General features: G+C 45.5%; 1 protein-coding gene across 1 annotated transcript in view; it reads right to left on the bottom strand.

The window, feature by feature from the left end:
- Nucleotides 1-6,850: 6,850 nt before the first annotated feature.
- HADH (hydroxyacyl-CoA dehydrogenase) overlaps nucleotides 6,851-24,628 on the bottom strand; it is a 49,127-nt gene continuing 31,349 nt past the window's right edge. Inside the window, exons 4-8 of the mRNA XM_036853763.1 lie at nucleotides 23,178-23,304; nucleotides 19,034-19,123; nucleotides 14,272-14,344; nucleotides 8,700-8,816; nucleotides 6,851-7,706 (exon numbers count right to left, since the gene is read on the bottom strand). Coding sequence (XP_036709658.1) covers nucleotides 7,588-7,706; nucleotides 8,700-8,816; nucleotides 14,272-14,344; nucleotides 19,034-19,123; nucleotides 23,178-23,304 — 526 coding nt within the window. The 3' untranslated portion in view covers nucleotides 6,851-7,587. The remainder of the gene's footprint in view (nucleotides 7,707-8,699; nucleotides 8,817-14,271; nucleotides 14,345-19,033; nucleotides 19,124-23,177; nucleotides 23,305-24,628) is intronic.

Here is a 24,628-nt window from a genome sequence, read left to right as displayed (position 1 = left end):
GCGAAGGTACGGCAAGTGGAAAATGAGAGACACCCCACACATACAAAATAACTAGCAAATGAAGTTCCCTTTGAATTTAGAATGTTATTAAACAGTTTCTTTTTTCCCCAATGTAAAAAAATAATACTTTGTTTTGGTAATGCCTGTAGCCATAGAACATATGAGCATTTTTCTTCTGCCCATGGAAGCAGTTGGTAACCAGGCTAACCACTCTGTTTTGGACCAAAGAGCGAGGAAATGGTTACACTAAGGGGGCAGAGTCTGGATTGTATTGGGTCATTTACACTGATGTGTTTATTAAATATTTTTCTTTATCTCATCTCTAATATCTTGAGATGTTACCAGCTCAGTTAAATTTTGATCTCCATTAAATACACGGAGAAGTTGTTCGAAAATGTATTATTTGCCGGATGGAATGAGAACACTGCCTACAAACAGACTTAATCACACAACTGTTTCTCTTTGGAGTCACAGTGAGATTAGTAGATTAGTCATTCTCTTCTCTGTTTGTAACTTGTCTCAGAATTTGAACTCAGTAGAATCACTAAATTATGTTCTACACTGTAGTAATATTTTCTCCCACCAGGAAGAAGGTGCAAGACAACCAAAGTAAAACGGAGCCCCACAAATTGGCCTGTGTTTCTTACAGGTCCTATCAACGTTGCTCAGCTGGAGAAAGGCAACCCACGGTTTCAAAATCTAGCTCGCCCTCCATGCCCAGCTCTAGCCACCATGCAGTGTACAAAGCAAAGCCTGTGCGGTGCTTGCTGGGGGCTTAAGAAGCCCAGCGGTGCCTGCTGAACCACTTCATCTGTTCCCCGCATGCCAGCATCTGGCACAGGCTGTGCCTGCTCCAAGTCCTAGGATCCAACTAGCTGGGACTCTTCTTTCCTCAGTGCCTGGTCTCAGAACTCCAACCCATCCAGGCACCCCTTACAACAACTGGCCCATTTTCAGAAGACCTAAATAGACGTTTCTCTAAAGAAGACATACAGATGGCCAAGAGGCACATGAAAAGATGCTCAACATCACTAATTATTAGAGAAATACAAATCAAAACTACAGTGAGGTATCACCTCACACCAGTCGGAATGGTCATCATCAAAAACTCTATAACTAACATTGTAGAGATGTGGATGGACCTAGACTGTCACACAGAGTGAAGTAAGTCAGAAAGAGAAAAACAAATATCGTATATTAATGCATATATGTGGAACCTAGAAAAATGGTACAGATGAACCGGCTTGCAAGGCAGAAATAGAGACACAGATGTAGAGAACAAATGTATGGACACCAAGGAGGGAAAGCAGAGGTGGTGGGTGGTGGTGGTGGGATGAACTGGGAGATTGGGATTGACATGTATACACTGATGTGTATAAAATAGATAACTAATAAGAACCTGCTGTATAAAACAATTAAATTTAAAAAAAAACTCTACAAAGAACAAACGCTGGAGAGGGTGTGGAGAAAAGGGAACCCTCCTGCACTGTTGGTGGGAATGTAAATTGGTACAGCCACTAGGGAGAACAGTATGGAGGTTCCTTAAAAAACTAAAAATACAACTACCATATGACCCAGCCATCCCACTCCTGGGCATGTATCCGGACAAAAGTATAATTCAAAAAGATATACGCACCCCCGCTACGTTCATAGCTGCACTATTCACAATAGTCAAGACATGGAAGCAACCTAAATGTCCATCAACAGATGAATGGATAAAGAAGATGTGGTACATACATACAATGGAATATTACTCAGCCATAAAGAATGAAATAACGCCATTCGCAGCAACATGGATGGACCTAGAGATTATCATACTAAGTGAAGTAAGTCAGAAAGAGAAAGACAAATACCATATGATATCACACGTGAAATCTAAAACATGACACAAATGAACCTGCCTATGAAACAGAAACAGAATCACGGACATAGAGAACAGACTGGTGGTTGCCAAGGGGAAGGGGGTTGGGGGAGGGATGGAGTGGGAGGTTGGGGTGAGCAGATGTGAGCTATTATATACGGAATGCATAAACAACAAGGTCCTACTGTATAGCCCAGAGAACTATATTCAGTATCCTATGATAAACCATCATGGAAAAAAATGTGAAAAAGGAATGAATAAATATGTATAACTGAATCATTTGCTGTACAGCAGAAATTACAACACTGTAAATCAAATATACTTTAATTTAAAAAAATATTGATAGAAAGAAAAAAAAAAATGGCCCATTTTCATGCACTTTCAACCTGAATGCAACACTCAGTATTGTGGCCACCACAACTCTTATTCTGAAATGTTAGGAGCACTGTGTCTATTCTCCCCTCCAGTCCTTTTCCCGGAGCAGCAGGGATGAGGAATTTCAAGTGGTGATGAGAGGCCCTGGAGCACAGAGTCGCACAGGGATGGGGCGGGGACCACAAACAGCAAGAAGCGAGACAGAGATGTGTTGTCCCCAGACCCCCTGGCACTGCAGACTAGCGTGACTTTAACAAAACGACGCTAGCACGAGTCAGCCCCTAACACGTGCGAGCCTTAACCGGCAAGGGAGGACAACAGAGAAAATCAAGACTTGAGCGTTCGTGACCTCACACAGGCCTCTGACCTAAGAGCGTCGAGCCAGCTACCGGCAGAATCCCCCAAGAAACCCAGTGCTGAAAGGGCAGCAGACTCTCTAAACATCCCCACGCGCACGCGGCTGGTTCCCAGCCGAGGAGGTCTGTGTGTTCGCTTAAGCTCTGCCAGCCGTGCAGGCCTGGCGGGGGGGATGGCAGCCCGGTACCGCTTCCCTCCCTCATGCATCACCTCTTCATCTGATGCCAGTTAAGCAGGTGTCACCTGCGGGCCTGAGGGCGGACAGCCTCCCCTCTGGACTCAGAGGGCCGATCACGGCCCCGGGCCCAACCAGGGCGCTCCCGCTCTGCCCGCCTGGCCCCGCCACGAATCCATGTGGGGGAGGGGCTGCCTCTGTGCCCTCACGCTGCCCTGCAGCTGTAACACGGAGGTGGAAGAGCTCTGCAAATCCCCCTCCCCAGGAGTAGGTGGCAAAACCTCCACGGGCTCCAGAGTGAGGCTTTCAGGGCCCGGTCCATCAGACGCCTCAACCAGAAAACTTCCCTCAAACGCGCCTTCCTCCCCAGGCCTGTTTGGGTGGTTTCTCAGTTTCCTGTTTTCTAAACCCAGGATTTCCAAACGTGGTAGAGCCAAGTGACCGTTTACGGGGAGTTCTTAGTCTAAGTTGTCCCCTATGACGTGTGCTCGGCCGCCTGAGGACAGGCTACATGTTTCTGGCGGACTCGAGGCCTGCAGGCCGGCAGCGGCCACAGCCCTTGCGCCTGAAGGCCTGTCTCCTGGCTCGGCCTTGACAAACTCACTAGGAGAGCACGAAGTTCGCCGCTGCTTCTGCTCCTACACCGCCCCCTTCCCTGACTTCTGCATGTGTTCGGCGAGTCTTGGGGCCCTCTCTCCTACGCGCTTGCTTTCTTTCTGGGGTCCTGAATCATCCCCAGTCTACTGCCCACACATAAAACGTCACTCACCTGGGTGACGGCCGCCTGGCCCGCTCGCTGGTTCCTGCGTGCTTCTCCCTCCGGATCAGCCCTGACAGCGGCCCTCCCAAGGCTTGGGAGGCCCTTCTGGAGCAGCTGCGGGGTGGAGAATGGAGCGCCCGCACTTATCTTTTTACCCAGTTATCCCCGCAGCTTCACCTCCAAGACTCTCTTTTACTCAGCTCCCTCCCCCAGGTGTAAAAGGTTCTGTAAGCCTGTAGGTTCTGGGGAACCGTGGCTTCCCTCCAATGGGGCACAGGAGGGAGGCAGTCACAATCAGCCTATTGAGCCAGGCAATGAGCTCAACACCGGAAGTCCATCATCTCATTTGGTCCTCAGAAACCCTGTGGGGTAGGCCCCATCATTGTGCCCATTCTGCTAGATTTCTCCAGAAGACAAGTAACCGCCCGCCGCCCCCCGCCCCGCCCGAGGTTAGGCTACATAGGTTAAGAGAGTGCAGCTGAGCACTAGAACCCAAGTCCGTTTAATTCCAAAGCCCACGGTATTAATCATTTATACCGATTAATTCTGGAACAGCTACATTTGGTCATTTTAAATAAAACACTGAATAGAATTAGTATCAATGAGGGGATTTTTCTGTCTTTCAGGAGTTAAAATTTGTTCTGCCATAGAAATAAAAACTGTGATTATGAAATCGAGTGATTTTAAAAATAGAATTTACACAATCAAATTGGGCAAATGCAGCAATGCTTCCATTGTTCAAAGCATTTTTTGATTACTATTTATGTACCATCAATGCCTGTTTACAGGAAAAATAGTTCCACAAAATTACAGCCACACCTTGTATTTCTGCTAAGAATCAATTAGTTACTTAGGTTGAAATGTTAAAGGGATTAAAATCAAGACAAAGCTTGTTTCAAATGCGTGACAACTATAACTTGAAAACTATGAGAGAAAGTGTAATTTGTGTATGTTGTATAAGCAGTGACTAACATATTAGTTTTACCTCCTCCAACACTTAATGGCTGGGTATCAAATGAGCTTTTAAAAGCTGACATGTTAAAGAGTCAGAAAACTTACCATAGAACAGAACCCAGTGGGGAATCATTTTGTACCGCTAGATTTTATACTGTACTTTCAAGATCTGTTCCTGCCTTACCCCCATGCTGCATCAGTTAACAGTCCCCAGACTGGAAACAGACCTTACAACTGATGCCAAGAGAACTTAGCCAGGACTTCCCTGGTGGCACAGTGGTTAAGAATCCTCCTGCTAATGCAGGGGACACGGGGTCGAGCCCTGGTCCGGTTAGATCCCACATGCTGCGGAGCAACTAAGCCTGTGAGCCACAACTACTGAAGCCCGCGCGCCTAGAGCCCATGCTCTGCAACAAGAGAAGCCACCACAATGAGAAGCCCGCGCACCACAACGAAGAGTAGCCCCCGCTCGCCACAACTAGAGAAAGCCCGCGTGCAGCAACGAAGACCCAACGCAGCCATAAATAAATAAATAAAAAAATTTTTTTTTTTAAAAGAGAATTAGCCAACCATTGCCCCCTGAGAAACTACTAACAGTGAAGCTTATGGACATTAAAGGGCCACAATTTTTACTTTACAAAGACATCTTCAGAAGCGCTAAAACTATCCTTCAGAGAACACCATCTGGCTAAACATAATTGAAGTCCAGGTGATGGCTATGCTCAGAGGCTCAGTCTTTTTCGACAAGCTATTTCATCCATCGTACAGCTTTCTTTTTAATCTCAAATTTTCATTTCTATTATAGGAATAAAAATATCACTAAGAAGGGAATACAGGAGAGAAGGGGGGAGAGTAGCCTCTTGATCTAAAAATCTAGTAATTACGTTCAAGATGTGACCAAACATCCCTGGTCGCTGACTGGAGGAGAGTTCAGGGAAGAGAGGAGGAACAGCATCGGGGAAGCCAGGCCCACAGCCCCTCCTGGACTTGCCCTCCCTCCCAAACAAGGGCAGCCAAACACAGCGGAGGCCAACCCAAGCCCCTACGGTTCCTGCTGAGGCTCAGTTTGCAACACATACCGCGGCAAACAGCAGCAGCCGTCCTGATTTGAAAGCGGAGGACCCGACTGACCACGGAGACCCTTCTCCCCACGGAGCCCTCGGCGGGCAGCAGCTGGGCTCACCCAAGAATGCAGAGACGGGGCTGCGAAAGCCGCTCTCTGCTCCTGTGTGTAAGAAGATGTTCAAAATTCCTTCCCGGACTCAAACATGGCACGTGGAACAGGATTTTTGAAAATGATAAAAGAATCTTCAGAGGCCAGGTGTTCTGACTTTCTGGCAGGCTGAGTGAGCTGAAAACCCTCAACCAGAGAAAGGTGGCTGTGACCTCCACCCTCACCCCGGCAGGCTGACAGTCACACCCCTGAGTTCTCTCTTTCCTGGAATTCAGTGGTCAAGAAAGGGCCCTGCCACTTCCAAGACAAGGGCCCACATCCTGCAGGCACTCCAGTCAGAGAATAGAAAGAAAGAAAGGCCCCTCCTAAGCCCGGGGCTCCTGTCAAACAAAGGTCAGGAGCCAGCCTGAGAGTGAGCAGGGGGCTGTCTGACCACAGGGTAACCTTAAGTAATGGAAATGGTGATGGTGTCACAGGTGCTTCCTTTTATCTTTAGGAAATGTTTTATAAGAATAACCTACAAGTTTCCTAAACCAGGTTCTATGTGTGGTAGAAATGTATGTACATATCAATTTTTCCATTATGCTATAGTTAGATTCAAGTAAAAAAAAATGAATAAGCTCCCCTTTATCCACCATGAAATGGAGGGCGGGGGGAAATCTCTCAACCATTGGCACTGTGACCCAGGATACCAAACAAGGATGCCCATTTTGGGGACAGTCCTGTTTGAAAGGATTTGAAATTTTCAAATTTGCTATTTTGTATTTTTTTTTTAATCACTGAAACCTAGTTCTAATCCTGGCTCTGCCACAAAATTTCTGGTGACCTTGGGCACATCACTTCAGCTCTCTGTTAATGAGGCCACTGGACCTCAGGGTTTCTGATGTCTTTCCAGCTTCAAAATTCTATCTTGGAAGACACTTTCTCAAGCCAATGATTAAAAGAAGCTTATGTTACACTGTTTCTTTTTGTTGGCAAAGAAGAAACAGATGTTCCTTAAAAAGTGTTTTCTGTGCCCTTATTATTGCTCTCCGGGTAAGAAATCTGGAGTGACAGCTGCAGGCAGGTTGTACATGAACACCTTCTCCTGCCACTCCTTCCCCTCCATTACCACTCAAAAAAGTGACTACAGGCCAAAGAAGATGGCACAGCTTCTGCCTAAACCTTTACTTTTATAACCATTTAAGCATATTATGATTTTAAATTATACATGTTTATTTCAATTCAAATTTTCACAGAATAAAAGACTGCATTTCATTAGAGTCAATCTGCAGCAATTATTTCTCATAAAAAAAAAAAAAGACAATAATCACTCAGATTTCAGAGGTGAATGAAACCTCTTCCTGCAAAAACAAAACACATGGAGGTATTCCCACCAATCCAGAAGCAGCATCTCGATGATGAGTTGAATCAACAAGACATGACACCTGACGTCATGCCCAAAGTAGGGTAAGGCTTGAGGCTGCAGGAGGCAAACATTCTGGTAAAGGCGAGATGCAGGGGCTGCTCACGCAGCCCTCCACAGACACACCACGACGAGTCAACGGCTCGCGGCTCTCCCGCGTGGCAACGACCGACACAGGGTGCTCTCGTTCGTTACAAGTGAATGAGTTCAGGTTCAGGACACTCTTTACAAAAACGACAAGGTTCAAAATAAATGTTTACTCCAAGGCACCTAAGGTGTAAAGCTTTTTAGAAAATACACAGAAATGAACAAACAGACTAAAAAAGGGAATTAGTTCTCAATGGAAGAATCGGCTATTACTGTAACTACTGTAAATAATTAGTTCAGATACATTACAATCAAAATACACATCGAACAGACTGTGCTGTGTGAGGGAACGTCTGACCAAAGAGCATTCCCCTGGGCACTTGGGGAGCTGTTGGTATGTGCTTACGGGGCTTCTTCCCAGAGCCAGAGAAGCTGCGCATCACTTGTATTTGTAATATCCTTCTCCAGTCTTCTTGCCAAGCTTATTCTCTGCTACCAGCTTATTCATGGATGGGCTGGACTGGAACAAGGGGTTCTTTGTATCCATTTCATGCCATCCTATTGAGAGGAGGGAAGAGAGCTTCGGATGAAGTGCTGGGTTTAGGTCTTGGCATTCCAGGGCAAGTCTGGAGGCAGAGCGTGGGGAGAAGGGTCCCTACTCTGATGTGGGAGAGCCCCACGGGCCTGATGCCACTCGGGCCCAAACGGCAGAGGCAGAAGGAAGGCTGAGCATGAGCCCTAAAGCGGGTGTGCTGCCACCAGGCCGCGCCGCTCGAGGCCCAGCTCTACCAACGGCTGTCCTGTTCATCCGACCCCTTCCTGGGAATCGCTAATGCCAAAGGTCCAGGGTCACAAACAGAACCCATTCACCTGGTGGCTGGACCCCTCAGTGACACAGTGAAATGACTTTTCACTGACTTTTCAGCAAATCTGAATTTGCTGCCACTGGTATTTTGTACCCTCATAAAATTCAAAAGTTCATGCTTAAACCAGAGCCCTCCTTGCTCCTCCTATAAGTATTCTTTGTGCAACTTGGTATTATGAGGTACATTCAACTTCAGTAGCCCAATTTTGGTTACTATTTTAAACCTGTCTTCAGAGCCACTACAGTAAAATGAATACACTTTTTTAAATGGTTGTGCATCTTGAATGCAGTGGTTACACATATCAGCATATGTGATAGAATGACTGTGTACCAATGTCAATTTCCTGGCTTTGATACTGTACTGTGGTTACAATATAAGATGGAACCACAGGGGGAAACTATATAAAGGGGTACACAGGCCCTGTTTGTGCTGTATTTGAGACTTCTTGTGAATCTATAATAATTTCAAAATGAAAAGTTTTTAAAAAAAAGTTGCCTTATGAGGAGAATAGGCAATCACATTTTTCCTTCTGCCATTTCACTTTAATCTTTAAGCTGGTGGGGCAGGACTTTGGAAGGTCTACTAAGACTCTTTATCTGTTTAAATAGGCATTATACTTATTCATAGTTGAGAGAGACTACCTCAACTCAAATGAGGACAGACAACAGAGAATTCCAATTCTTACCGTCCATGATGAACTTCGTAGTATCCAGCCCAACATAATCGAGAAGCTCGAATGGGCCCATGGGGTACCCAGCGCCCAGCTTCATAGCAGTATCGATGTCTTCCTTGGATGCGTCACCTAAGCAGAAGAGGGCAGTGCTGAGTCCCCACCATCCTTCCCACAATCCTCCTGGTCACGTGCTGAGTCCCTGAATTACTAGCATTTTACATATTTGCACGTTCAAAAAACATCTGGAGTCAGGAACTCTGGCTTAGGTAAGATTTTTCTTAGAGATAAATGCCAAACAGGTCACAAGATTTTCAAAGCTACTCCACAAAGTTACTCTGTGAGGTGAATTCTAGAGCACTGCAACCTTGTTTATGGAGGGAGAAGGCCCCAGTGGCCTGGAAACATTAGTTACTTTCTAATGGATTGGGAATCACCTTCTCTGGAATAACTTACTAAAATATCCTTTAAAGCGAGGACATGTTTTTGATTGATAAATGGCCTTTTTTTTGTTTTTCTATGTATTGTATGTATATTTTTCTTTTCCAGCTTCCCTGGTTTTATAAGCAATGAGTATTCCTCTGGAATCACATGCACACAAACTCTTTAGTCAAGATAATGTTTAAAGGAAAGCCCAAACCTGATTTAGAACTGCCATGCAAGTTTGAAAGTGTGTTGAGGAGTCAAGGACCAAGGTGCTTTTTTCTTGGAATTTTTATCCTTCACATAATGTCCTTGGGTCACAGAGGTCTTTACAGAGAACAAGCTGGTCCCTTTCTCCAAAATCAGGACTAGCCTGTAACAAGTGTCTATCTAGAATTTTGTTCCAAAGCATAAAGAAATGGTCAATTATACCAAAGCTAAATAAAATTAAAAAGTTATAAAATACTTGAGAGATTTCACAACCTAAATATTTCAGATTTTTAGGCATGAGGAACAAGAACTACTTAAACATGCATAAAGACTCTATTTTTAAAAGCATATGAAGTACTAAGGTAATGCCAAAGGATTTCAAGGCAGTTCAAGATGATTAAAATACCAACCAATTATTTCTTACGGGAGACATTATCAGCACTCCACTGATTAGTCAACCAGAGGATCCTGAGAACCATGATTTGAGCTTCAGGCCATAAGAGAGCAAAAATGATCACATACACATTAGCCTTATCAGGCAGCCTCATTCATTCATTCAACTTTTGTTTATATCTGTTATGTATCAGGCACCAGAGACTTGGAATGAGACAAAGAAAAACAAGACAAGCACTCCAGTGTTCACAATATAATGGGAGGATTCAGATGTGTAAACCACAAATTTCATCATGACAAGTGCTGAGGAGTCATGAAGACTCACACAGCTGCGTGGGCAAACACGGAGAGATTTACTCATACTGCCACGACTTCACCACAACTGCCAGCCAGGCCCGGGTCCTGGCGGTCCTGAAGAGAATCCCAGGGAGGGGCAGGGAAGGGCATTCCAGGGAGCAGGAACAGCACGTGCAGAGGCAGGAGTGAGAAGGAACACGGCAGCTGATGAGTGGATTATGCTGAGGATTTCATGAGACGTCGAGGTTTCTGTGGCATCAGGGCCAGAATGCCGGAGCGACAGCCCAGGACGCTCCTCTGGCTCAGCTCCTGCTGTCCCTCCCTGGACTGGTACCCTGTCCTCAACAGCGCAGACCTCTGCTCAGGCATCACCTCATCAGAGCCTCCCCCTCCTCCCTGCATATAAACTAGCAACCGTCAGGACTCCAGGCTAGGGCTCTGGCCATCCCCTAGACTTTATCTTTCTCGGGGATTACTGGTCACAACCTAACATGTTATCTATCGGTTCATTCGCTACAGGCTGTCTCCCCTCATTAGAATCTAGGCTCCCTGGGGATAGAAATCTCATAGCATAATGGTTCCAACTTACCTAAAGCCATTTAATCAAATCAATATTCAAGGCAGACAATAAACCCTAGAGTCAAAACTGTAATTCCAGATTCAGAGACTCACTTGACTAAAATAATATGAAGACACAGCACATCATGTAAAAAAAATCTAAAAAGCTTTACAAAGTCAGTACAATTCTAAAAATTCTGTTCTGAGTAACACAGGGCGAAAGAGGCAAAAAGAAAAGAGAGAGAAATAAAATACACACCGGTGTGCCAAGTGGGAGTTAACAACACGTGGTATCGCGTTTTAGACCAGTAATTTCTACTCTTTAGAATCAAGCACTTCACTCAGGACCTGACACCTTCTCCAAAGAAAATGCACATATACACAAAATTCTGCATCAACCTTAGGAGGCTCATGGGACCCACCCCCACCCCCAGCTAAAAGCACCCAACTCTGAACAACAAAGAAGGGCGTCCTCAGCGAACTCCCAGCTCTTCTGCAGGCCTGAGAACCTGAGACCTGCCCCAACAGGCTTCTTTTGCCGGCTCATCAGCACCACCTACCGACCATTCTTGGCATTAACAACAAACCAGAGTCACAGCAAAGAGTTCAGAACCGCAGTGCAGCCCCCATTCCTTCATTCATCAACAGCTACCTAAAGCCTGTCCTACACAAGCACTTTGCGGGGTATGAAGATGGGGACCCAAATACTGCCGCAGAAAACAAGAGTACAGTAGGAGAAGAGAGACACATGCCGTGCGGCAGGGAAGAGAGCAGCACACGCCCCGAAGGAGAAGCAAAGTGTACAGAGGGTCACGACAACACAGATCACACCCAGCCTGGAGCGCTGGGGACAGCCCAGTGGGGCCTTGTGAGAAGGTGGGAGTAAGGTGTGGGGCGAGGACAGGAAGGCAGAGGGTGAGGAGAAAGAAGGCCCCCCGGCGAGGGCACCGTATCTGGTAGGCTACGGTGGAACCGCTGAACACGTCTTGGGCGGGGGAGGGACAGTGTGAGCAGGATGTCGCACAGTGCCTGGGGAACAGGCTCACGACGCTCCCAGGGTGTCACCCGAGAAGAGCCCCACCACGCTGCCAGAGCGGACCCTGACCTGTCACAGTGGCATCTGACGGGGGCAGCTGTCTGCTACAGGCACCAGCCTGCTCAACGGTCTGCAGAGAGAGCCCGGACCCCCAGGGACGAGGGTGGCCGAGCCCACCCATCAGGCCTCGGTTACAGTGGGAAGGATGAGAGCAACGGAAGGAGAGAGGACAGAAGCTGCAGGGCACTGGGGAGGAAGGCACGACCCAGAGGCAAGGAGGCTCACAGAGCCAGAGAGCAGTGATGGGGGCGGTGAAGCACCGCTAGACTCCACAGGCAGTTGACGGAAGCGCTGCTGGGGGCCTGTGCGCTCTGAAAGCTGCTCAGCTGCCCAGGAGGCCCAAGTGGACAACGACGGAGCTGATTCTCTGTTCTAACGCCCCACACGTCCTTCTGATGAACCTCTACCGCCCAAAGCAGCATTCTGCCAACCTGAGTGGCACACATACCTTGGGAATACCAAAAGTGTTGTAACGGACCCAAAATTCATGTTGGAATACTACCCCCCAATGCGATGGTATAAGGAGGTGGGGTCTTGTAGGAATTAGGATTAGCAGAGTCACAAGGGTGGAGCTCCCATGAATGGGATCAGAGCTCTTCTCAGAGTCATAAGAGAGCCTGCTTCCTCCCTCTGCTCTCCGCCATGGGAGGCAGTCTACAACCAGAAGAGGGCTCGCACCAGATACCCAATCATGCTGGCACCCTAAATTTGGACTTTAGCCTCCAGAACTGTGAGAATTAAATTTCTGTCATTTATATGCCACCCAATCTATGCTGCTGTATTTTTTATAGCAGCCCAAGCTGACCAAGACAGTGTCATCCAGAGAAATTCTCCGCAATGAGTTCGGGAAAGGCTGGGCTAAACTGCCTTCACGGCTTGACCCTGCTGCCCGGGGGCAGTACTGCATGCACTGTCCCCTCACCCTCCTGGACAACACAATACCTGAGGAGACCAGTTTGGAAAAGGCACGAGGTAACGGGAAATCCTTTGCTGCCTGGGGGAGCCTCACTAAAGGCAGGCTGACCGGCACAGGGAGACTGGGATGCCAGGGAGGAACCCAAAGTGACAAACGAAAAGACACGGCAGCGAGCGGGGATAATCCTAAATGCCTTCAGGTTTCACAGAAGAACGGATGCAGCTCCGCCAGCCACTCAGAGCAGGCGCACAGAGGCGGGGTGGCAGGCGTGTACGTGAGCACCCCCTGTGCTGGCTGAGTGACGGCAGAACCTTGAGGTGGCAGAAGGGACATGGTAAGAAGCCTGAGGTGTGAGAGGTCCAGACCACAGTGTGGCTTCCTGGGAAACAGCACCCAGACATGACCCCCAGCACCTCCAGGGTACTGAGGGCACCGCCAAGAGCAAAGTAAGAGTACTTCCCCTGCGGGGTCAGATTCCCCTCCGAATTTCACCTCCCACGTGGCTAGTGATGGTGAAGGTTAAAGGGACTCCATCTGTTTACAAAAGGACCACTGCTGGTAAGAGGAAAGTAGAAGATAAGAAAATGACTTTCAACTTACAACCAGATACATGGTTCAGTTGAAAATATATCAAAGTGACAGCATGTTTCAGTGAGAAAGACACCATTACAAGGTGGATCACCCGCATGCTATATTCTAAAACATTACATTACAAAAAAAACTCTGCCTTTCAAAGTAGGGCAAAATGCTTCATGCTGTCTTTGAGGTGTAATTAGGCATATCTGTTGATAGATAAACACAGAAGTGTTGGTTTGATCTTGGAGCAAAAGTGAGGCAAATGCCTCCATAAAACACAGAGAAAAGTTTTAATATTTAAAGCAGATTTTGAGGAAGCAAATATGCTTTCATCTCTCTGGAAGAGCTAGTATACATGTTTTGTTTCAAAAATGACATTCTCAGGAGCAAGCATTTGTGAATGAAGTAATTGAAAACAATTACACTTGCTTTTCATCCAGTCCTATTAAGGCCTGTTTGCCTTTGAAGCAGACATGATAGTTACCTTTCCAGAAATGCGGTAGGTAAGGTAGGCAGGAGGATACATGACATTTTATAACCTTGGACCATGTCCCAAGTCTACTTCTGCAACAGGGAGAATCATTCTTTGTCAATCAACAAAGTATTGAGAAAAAACCATTTCAGACCATTCTTAAGGTTAAAAAAAAAAAATGCATCATAACATCACTCAGTAAGGATGGACAAGGCTGTTAGAAACATTCCTTGTCACACAACAGCCCTGTTACTCAGTTCCCTTCTCCTCTCACAATTTTAGAACCTTAGGGAATTTTAAAGGTTTCCTAGCCCTGTGATTTTTACATCTACATCATCATCATCCTCGTGATTATTATTATTTTAAGCAATAAACCCTTTAACCAGAGATCCAGGATATAAATCCGTGTTGGCCTATGATTGCTCTGGCTGGGACTGTAGTGGGGGGGCTGTCCCAGGGCCACCTCAGAGGGAATCCAGGCGGGCCTGGGAACACAGTGACAGAGGCACGGGGGCCCAGGGTCAGGCTGATCCACAGAGCCAGAAAACAGAAGCTCCTCCCCTACTCCCCATGGCCCATCCCTTCCCACAGACCCTGCGGGAGAACTCCCAGACTCGCTGCACCCAGCCTGGGTCGGGACAGCTACCTCGTTCATACAGCCTGACTGCTTCCATGAGGTATGGCACCAGGAGACGGTTCACAATAAACCCGGGAGTATCCTGTCAGAGGAGAGAGAAAAACAGTAGACGAATCAATTTTCCATGAGCTTTATCTTTTGTAAAGTCACCAGATCACTCCTTCTCACCCTGGACTGTTACCCACATTTATGAAGCTATACATTTTCAAAATGTTTTAAGGTACCAAGACAGTCTCACTTCTATCTCACATGACAATTTATCCAACAATTATAGTACCCCAGAAGCCCCTACTGCACGGACCCTGAAATAAAGGCAGATAAGGCAGAGGGGTCACTAGAAAGAGCATGGCTTTGGGGGCAGGCAGATCTGGGCTCGAATTCTAATATTCTCTGACCTTGCATCATTCTGAATCTCAGTTTCATCATCTGTGAAATGGGAATAGTAACTTCCACCTCACAGGTTGTGAAGATAAATCAGAACACATAAAATGCTGTGCATATAGCCCTCCCCTCAAATGGTAGTCTTTTTACTCCTCTTCTCTCCCACATCCCTTTCAGGAGTCTAGAAAAAGTAACACTCCATCTTGAACACTCCTCGTAGGAGCACGACCTCCCGGCTGCTCAGGATTTTCTCAGGCTCCAGCGCACAGCACAGGGTGGTGGAGCTGGGGACAGGCGCCGGGGCAAACAAGCAGATCCTAACAGATCGATGGCCTTTCACAGCTCACTACCGAAGACTCTTTACCCTGATGACTCCTTGTACTGCACATCCTTTCTTCATTTCCCCCTCATTAAAATGCTTAACCATCTCTCCTGGAGGCCTAGTATGGGATCTGGATTCTACCTACTGATCTCTTTTGGAAGCCTGTGGGGCAGGCTGGGTTGGTTGACTTTTTGGTGGTATTTATGTGAAGTTGATTTCCACTAAGTAAATGGAGCCCACTCTTTTAACAAAAGGCTGTGATCCTCCTGCAGGAAGAAATCTGCACCCTGGCCCCAGGCCTTGTGTCCCGTTTCAAGCACACACTGGGCACTCCATAAACATCTGAATTAAAGACGCCCAGCCTCCTGCATTACTCTTTCAACTCACCTGACTGCACACCATAGCCACAGGATTTGTACCTCCTTTCACTCTGGACAAGCTGAAACCACCCCTACCCCATCTCCCAGGAATACAGAGATGCACAAACGAGCTTCATCAGTTTAACCAAGACTATATTAATATAACAATGTTGATTTAATAACTAGGGCATGGAAGCAACTTAAATGTCCATCGACAGATGAATGGATAAAGAAGATGTGGTACATATATACAATGGAATATTACTCAGTTAGAAAAAAAGAAAGGAATAATGCCATTTGCGGCAACATGGAGGGACCCAGAGAATCTCATACCGAGTGAAATAAGTCAGACAGAGAAAGACAAATATCATGATATCGCTTATATGTGAAATCTAAAAAAGTGGTACAAATGAACTTATTTATAAAACAGAAATAGAGTCACAAGTGTAGAAAACAAACTTATGGTTACCGGGGGAAAGTTGGGGGGGGTGATAAATTGGGAGACTGGGATTGACAAATACATACTACTATATATAAAATAGGTAATTAATAAGGACCTACTGTGTAGCACAGGGAACTCTTCTCAATACTCTGTAATGACCTATATGGGAAAAGAATCTAAAAAAGTGGATATAGGTATAACTGATACACTTTGCTGTACAGCGGAAGCTAATGCAACACTGTAAATCAACTATACTGTAATAAAAACTTTTTAAAAAAATAACTAGGGCAAAAATGCTTTTCAACTTCAAAAAGTTTATTGTAGAAATTCAGGATGGGGTAGGGTATCTGAATACATGAAGCACACCCATATACAAGGTTAGAAATCAGAAAGAAGCCTGGGAAAAATATTTTCTCCATATATAATAAATGGAGTTTTAAAATCATTTACATAAAGAGCTCATAGAACTCAATAAGGAAAACATGCTAAAACTCACAAAATATTTAACGAAATATTCATTAGAACAAAATAGCATGTTGCCAGTAAGATTATTGGCAAGAGGTTTTTTCCCCATTATAATATTCAGTGCTGTTGAGGATGCAGAGTGATACTCTCATAATATTGGTAGAATGTAAAGAGACACAGCCCTTTAATTAAGCAATTTAATTTTATGTAATCATACACCTTACATTTTTCATACACATATATTTATTAAATATACTTTATTTACCGTATTTATTATATACCAGGTATTGTTTGTTCTAAGTACGTTACAAATATTAATTCATTTATTCCTCATAATAACCCTGTGAGACAAGTAAGTACTATTATTACCTCTACGTGAGGTAGAGGATACTGAGGCACAGAGAGGTTAAGTGACTTGCCCAAGGTTACACAACTAATAAGTGCCAAAGCCAGGATGTGAACCCAGGCAGGCTGGCTCCAGAGTCCGTGGCCTTAACCTTTTCACACCACACTTTCCCTGTGAAGTCTTACTAGGAAGAAAGACACATTTCAGGCACGTTCATGCCATTCTTCTGTGTCGGGTGTTGGTAAGCTACAATCCTGCAGGCCAAATCCAGTTGTAAATAAAGTTTTAGTGGAACACAGCCACGCTTCTCTGCTGGTATGGTCCACGCAGCAGAATCGAGTAGTGGCAACAGAGACCATAAGCCCTAAAATATTACTACCTGGCCCTTGACAGAAAAGTTTGCTGACCCTTGTTCTATGTGATTGCCTTCTGTCGTCTGGGTGCCTCAGCAAGAGCTTGAATAACTGACCCTGAAAGACTCCCCCAAAGCCCTAAGGTATCACCTAAGAAGAGAGTTCTGCAATGATGTAACAAGGGCAATTTTATGAGACCAGAGTTCCCAGGCCTGCATCTGCCATGGCCAGTCTGATGGAAGAACGAATCATCACCCTGCATGAGTTAATGACTGTGCTGCTGAAGACCATCCTTGGCTTGTTCCTGCACCTGCATTTTCATACCTGGCTTTTGATCTGCTGCAGGCTGATGTCCTTTCTAACACTATGACTACTTTCTGCCACAAACAGAGCATCAACTGGTAAGAAAAAGTGCAACCATACCCTCTGGTTATTAATGTGATTTTTTTTTTAATCCAAAATATTTAAAACCATAAGACTAGACCAAAAAAAATGAGTGTTAAAAAATGAGATTCCCTAATATAACACTACAGACCTCCACGGGGGGGGACTGGCATGTGGAAGACTACTGGGGTCCACATCGACAGATGACTGAGTCAGATGATTCATGAACAATCTGAGTTTTCACGGGTTAATACAATACTGTGAGTTCAGACTTGAGACTATTTTAGAAAGCAAAACTATGGTATGAGAAGAACCACAATGGTATTTAAAAGATTATGGTCAACCAGCAATTCCACTCCTGGATATATATCCGAAAAAGCAAAAACACTAATTCAAAAACATACATGCACCCCAATATTCAGAGCAGCACTATTTACAATAACCATGACATGGAAACAACCCAAGTGCCCATAACAGACAACTGGCTTAAGCAGACATGATATATATACAATGGAATACGGCTCAGCCAAAAAAAGAATGAAATTTTTCCATTTGTAGCAACATGGATGGACTTGGAGGGCATTATGCTACGTGAAGTCAGACAGAGAAAGACAAATACTGTATGATATCACTTATATGTGGAATCTAAAAAATACAACAAACCAGTAAATAGAACAAAAAAGAAGCAGACTCATAGGAATAGAGAACAAACTAGTGGTTACCATGGGGTGGGGACAGGGAAATACAGGGGTGGGAGAATGGGAGATACAAACTAGGGTATCAGGTAGGCTCAAGGATGTGTTGTACAATACGGGGAATATAGCCAATATTTTGTAGTAACTGTAAATGGAAAGTAACCTTTTAAAATTGTATAAAAAATTTTTTTAAAAAAAAAAGATTATGGTCAAAAAAGTAGATAACATATTTATAAAAATTTGTAATGGAATTCTGTGACACAATTGTCCTTTCAGAAAAACGGCCAAGTCATGCAGAAGTGCAGTCCCTAAATTTGGGGGGAACTGAAGAGGAACTACAGCAAATGTAGAGACTGAAGGTAATCAAAACAAAGTAGGTGACAGCAGCTGGGGATAATTTTACATATAATAGCAGGTATCTCAAGACAGGGGGAAAAGGCCGGAGGCAAGCTTTCCACCCACCACACTTCTTACTGAAAAACAAAACAACACAAACAAAATCATAAGCAACATTCCACTGAGAAACAGCTTCGTTTTTTGCTACCTTGGTTGAGGTGGGCTCTACCTCTCTCACACCATTTCCCTAATCACCTGCAGTGTTCTTTCCAAAAGGGAAGCCCCAGTGTTCTGTTCGGGATTCATGTGCCACCAGGCTGTGCCAGACACACAGGGTTCTGGTTCCTCAGGGCCCAGAAGAAGCTGAAGCTGATGGGGTAACAAAAACCACTGATGGAAACACACTCACTCATCAAGAGACAAAAGTCAAGACCCAGAGAGAAATCTGAGTTTTCAATTGAGCTGAAGCCGTGGCTCCATTTGGATCGCAGACTATCCACCTGATGGCCTTGAGCACGGCTTAGGAGTCTGGTTTCCCTGCTGGATGCAACTTGCTCGTTACAGCCTGCGGACAGGCCTGCAGCAAAAGTGGCCCACGTCCCACATCATCCTACTATGGAAGAATCCTACCTGGAATAAATCAGATTCTGAGAAAAATCACCCCCTTACCAAGCTATCCATACTCTACCTTGCAAGCAACAGGATGCTTTCCCAGGGTTTTGCTGAAGTCTACCAGAGATTCAAAGGTCTTCTGGCTGGTCATTGGTGTTTTAATGACCTGGAAACGCAAAGCAGAGAAGAATTATAACCAGAAAGTCAGCAAACAATCTCAATAGAACAGTTCAAGGAAACACTGATCAAATATTGCCACACAGGTGGCAAAAATAATTTTAGTTTCAGATTAGAAGGATTTCAGGCCAGAAACAAAACGTCCACTTTAAGATAGTGGACTACTGCAGAACACACAAAATCAAGGCTTAAAATATAAATGTGGGGACTTCCCTGGTGGCGCAGTGGTTAAGAATCCACCTGCCAAGGCAGGGGACACGGGTTCGAGCCCTGGTCCGGGAAGATCCCACATGCCACGGAGCAACTAAGCCCGTGTGCCACACAACTGCTGAGCCTGTGCTCTAGAGCCCGTGAGCCACAACGACTGAGCCCACGTGCTGCAACTGCTGAAGCCCACAGGCCTAGAGCTCGTGCTCCGCAACAAGAGAAGCCACCGCAATGAGAAGCCCGTGCACCGCAACGAAGAGTAGCCCCTGCTCGCCGCAACTATAGAAAGCCCGCGCACAGCAATGAAGACCCAACGCAGCCAAAAATAATAAATAAATAAACAAAATAAATAAATTAAAAAAAAAACATATAAGTGTGTGTGTGTGTGCGCGCGCAGGAGAGTTCTACAGGTTTTGTCACTGAGACAAACCTGGGTTCAAATACCAATCACACCACTTACTGGTTCTGTGACCCTGGGAATGTTTCTTGAAACTGAAATGACATTGAAATCTCTACCTACCTCAAGGAGTTAAGGTGAGAATGGAAGTAGATTAGGAAGTAAAGCATTAAGGGCAGCTCCTACGAGGGCTGAAGTGCTCAGTAAATGCTGGCTTTTATTAGGGTTTTACTTACTACTGTTAAGTATTTCAGGGAGGTAACTGGAAGTCTACTAGAGTGTAACAACTGCCCTTACGGTACTCTGCATGAAGTCACACCTTCTCTTAGCGTACAGATGCGAAGGAGCCTCAGGAACAGAGGTGCACTCAGGTCGCCCAGGTCCTGTGGACTCTGCGATGAGTAACCCCCCCCCATTTCTCTGCCCGCTCCCACACAGATGCCCCAAAGCCCAACAGCTCCCTTTGCCTCAGGACAGGTTCATCCCAGAGGAAGGCTTCCATAACCAGCGAACACCAGCCAATGGCTGGGCCTGCCAGCTGCCAGGCGCCTCAGGAAGGCTCCTGGCCGTCCTGCTGACCTTCTCTATGAGCTGCACTGCCAGAGTATGACTGCTACCCCGCTCACAGTGGGCTGCTGGGCTCTACAGAAGTCAGCACCAAGGGCCACACCTGGCAGTCCACGCTCAGGCGTTGTCAGCAATTAGATTTCAGCAAATGGAGAGAGACCCAGATGAATTTAAACTTTAAAAAATATAGAAATTAAATATATAATTTAAATGCCAGTTAAGGAACTTCAACCAGAGTCAAAGCAAACAGGCTTGGCTTCTACATCAGACCCTTTATATGAGCCTAGGCAAGTCAAATCAACCCTCCGTGCCTCACCTTTCTTATATGAAATTGGGATGGTGATATTTGACACATCCTCCCTCTTTTAAGAGGGCTATATGGTGTAATGAGCTAGTGTCTGTGCAGGATGAAAAACTCTATATAAATGAAGAGAATCATTATCATTCATGTTTTAATGTGATCACAGCTTGGGGTGTGGGGCTACGTTATGGCACTAAGGGAAGTAAATGAGTGGAAAGAGAAAAAAGCACCATGCAGGGCTTCCCTGGTGGCGCAGTGGTTGGGAATCCGCCTGCCAATGCGGGGGATACGGGTTCGAGCCCTGGTCTGGGAGGATCCCGCGTGCCGCAGAGCAGCTGGGCCCGTGAGCCACAACTGCTGAGCCTGCGCGCCTGGAGCCTGTGCTCCGCAGCGGGAGAGGCCGCGATGGTGAGAGGCCCGCGCACCGCGATGAAGAGTGGCCCCCGCTCGCCGCAACTAGAGAAAGCCCTCGCGCAGAAACGAAGATCCAACACAGCCAAAAGTAAATAAATAAATAAATAAATAAAAAATTAAAAAAAAAAAAAAGCACCATGCAGATGGGGCTGAGGAATGGGATGAGATGGGCCAGAAACTGCTCTGCAGGTATCACAAATCAAACAGCAATACGAGAATTATTCAAGAGGAGGTATAAAATCACCTCCATCAGAACCGTATAGATTGAGCTAGGACAAGGGCTGCTAATTATGAAGTTTTAAAAAAATAATTTGTTGGCTTAAAGGAGTCAATACTATATACACATATAAATTGAGCCCAGCCCCAAGTAAAGAAGAGCCACTCAACTTATGGTTCATTGTGGTGCTTACCACCAGCAACACATACATGAATGCTCAAGTTAAAAATGAAAGTTGCATAAAGAAGAGCACTTTTGGAAAACACTTTCTAGAAAATGTTAACACTTGCCAAGCATTAACTGTTAACAATCAGCGTGCCATATTTCTAAAGACACAGATGGACATTATGAGATAAATGCAGTTGAAAACAGTATTAAGAGTTTGAAGTAAATCTACAAAATGTGTCTTTATCTTTGAAACACATTATGTGCATGATATGGTAACCAAAAAAGTAACTAGTCCCTAAGTACTGAAATGCTGAAAATTCCACTCCACGTCCTTGCTCTTTTCTGCATAAGGAGAAATGCTGTTTCTTCTATTCCCTGTGCCCCTCCCTTTCATTCCTTAACTTCCTCAAAAACAGCCTTAGGTACTGGCAGTAAATTGGAAGAAACTAAGAAGCAATGTTACTGGAACAGATAATTCCTATCGCAAGATGGGTCAGAGCTGTCCTTGAAAGAGAACTGTAAGAAAACGTAGTCACCCTTAAACTAGATGCTAATGCTTATGTTGTTGGGGGGAGGGGACATGGGAGGGGAAGGGGCCTGGAGGAGAAGGCAGCAGTGGAGAAAAAGACCCCGACGCGCGCCCAGGGAGCCCCGGCCGGTCTCCGGAGGCCTGCCTGGATCCACAGCCCCACGCTTCGCGCATGGCAGTAACTCCTCAGCCTCAGCACAAATGCTACTTTAATTGCAGCTGCTCCTCAGACCCTGTAATTAGCCCCCCTATTAAAGGCAAGTTGCCACATTTCAGGTGCAAATTATCTACAGTGACTCCATCTCCCTGGGACCTAAGACTCCAAGCAAGCAAGCAGAAGCAGCCCAAACAGGATCGCTGGCAGCCCTCCCTGGCCACTTTCCTCCACCTCCCAGGTTTGCGGTCGGGAGGTTCAAGGCTACTGGAAGCTGCTTTTTTATTTTTTTTTCAACACCTTTATTGAGTATAATTGCTTTACAATGGTGTGCTAGTTTCTGCTGTATAACAAAGTGAATCAGCTATACATATACATACATCCCCATATCTCCTCCCTCTTGCATCTCCCTCCCACCCTCCCTATCCCACCCCTCTAGGTGATCACAAAGCACTGAGCTGATCTCCCTGTGCTATGAGGCTGCTTCCCACTAGCTGCTTTAATAGCTCTGATCACAACACACGGGAGCTGTGCCTCCCCTGGTGACAATATCAAGGCCCTGTTACCTGGGGCTGAATTCACCCCGGGAACAGTGGTCAGGGTATATTACAGCGGCTCCTGTGGGAAACCAGGCTTCTAATAGAATTCCACATCCAGCCTAGACAAACTGACCTGGACAAGACAATATGAACATGGGTGGCTCTCCCCTCCGTGGTCTCATCAAGCTAGTGGTCTTTAGTGCGGTCTTCCCAGTCTGATGCCTCTCTCTGCACTGCCCATCAGCTATGGCACTAACAAGTAAGTGACATTCCACAAAGTTAACAGCCCTCCTGGACATCACTGGTCAGAACACAGGGCTGCAAAGAAACAAAGCACAGGGGCCTTCCTAGATATTAGGTGCTGTTTCTTCCTTTGGCTCTGAAAGGAGAGTCTGGCCAGAGAAATCCAAGCACAAGGACAACAACCCTCCACCCTGCCACTAAAATCTACCCAGTGCAATCCCCAGTGGCAGGGAGGGTGCAACTCACAGAAGCAGGGCTGAGAGCTGGCAGAGCAAAAGCACGCACACACAAGCAGACACCCACTGACCTCCACAAGTTTCATCAGGGGCACTGGGTTGAAGAAATGGAGCCCGGCAAATCGGTCCTGTCTGGTGGTGGCATTGGCTATGCTTGTGATCTGCAAAGAGGAAGTGTTGCTGGCAAAGATTGTGTGTCTGTGGAGAGAAAGACAGTGGAGTATTGGAATGAGTCCCATCTTTGGAAGCAGTCAGGACTCCTCTCAGGTGCAACACACAAGGTGACTGCTTACTGCCCAGATCCTGTCCTTTCCTGGCCCTAGAGGAAGTCAGGGAAAAGACACAGCTTCACACAAGAGGCTGAAATCAAGTGACCTGTTTCATTTAAATTTTGAAATTTTAAATTCAAAAGTTACCTGTTCCAAAAGCCTACGCAGTCTTTACCGATCCTTCCTTAATTTTAGGGAGCAAAATTTCTCCTGGCTACTTGCATTATTTAACTCACACGGTATGTAAGAAACAAAAGGAGGCAACAACGTCGGTCACAAGATGAAACTCCAAGTGAACAAAGACTAAGGAAAAACAGGATGCATCACAGACACTCAAAAGAAGCAAAAAACTGTGAAGAAACACCTGAATCCTTAACAAGAAACATCTGACATAAACATGAACTACAATCTTTTCCCCTCAAGTGAAAAGCTTTACTTTTCCATTGACTGGGAATTAAAATGAAAACAGAAGAAAACCAACATGATCCAAAAGAAGTTTTAAGGTTACACTAGTAGACTTGGGGAAGGCAGGATACATGTATACACATGATAAATGTAGTTCAAGGCATTCTTGTTATTATAAAATCTCCTTAAAAAAGCAGTACCATCTTCTTTTGAGTATATAAAATATTAAATTATTAATTTAAAAAATCCATACTGACTTAAACCCAATTTAATTTTTTAAGACCTCAGTAAAGTGGGGTGCCAAAGGCATGACAGGCAAATATTTAAAGAGACAGGCAAGACTTACCGGCTTTCCTACAGCACCACCTCGTGGATAAATGTACACAAAACGGCCTAATGCTAACTACAACCACAAGGGCCTGGTCACAGCGCAGGGAGGGGAGTGGTTCCTTACGACCAGACTGGGGGGTTCCTGCTTGCTCAAAAGGCAATACTACAATCTGCCTGAAATCAGGGGCAAGTGGGAAGAAAGGAGAAGGGAAGGGAGAAGAAACTAGTAATTTGGGAAGAGGAGAGAAGAGTGAGGTGAAAGCAGCTGGTGTGCTAGATGGTGGCTACCAGAGGCTGAAGGAAGACCCTTCGTGTGCTCAGCCCAGGAAAGCACTTCACTTTTTTTTTTTTTTTTTAATTTTTGTTGGGGTATAGTTGATTTACAATGTTGTGTTAGTTTCAGGTGCACAGCAAAGTAAATCAGTCATACATATATGTATACCCACTCTTTTTTAGATTCTTTTCCCATATAGGCCATTACAGAGTATTAAGTAGAGTTCCCTGTGCTATACAGTAGG

The sequence above is a fragment of the Balaenoptera musculus genome, chromosome 5 (assembly GCF_009873245.2).
Source record: "Balaenoptera musculus isolate JJ_BM4_2016_0621 chromosome 5, mBalMus1.pri.v3, whole genome shotgun sequence".
Lineage (NCBI taxonomy): Eukaryota > Metazoa > Chordata > Mammalia > Artiodactyla > Balaenopteridae > Balaenoptera > Balaenoptera musculus.
The sequence above is the reverse complement of the archived record's forward strand: the minus strand, read 5'-3'. Positions and strand labels throughout refer to the sequence as shown.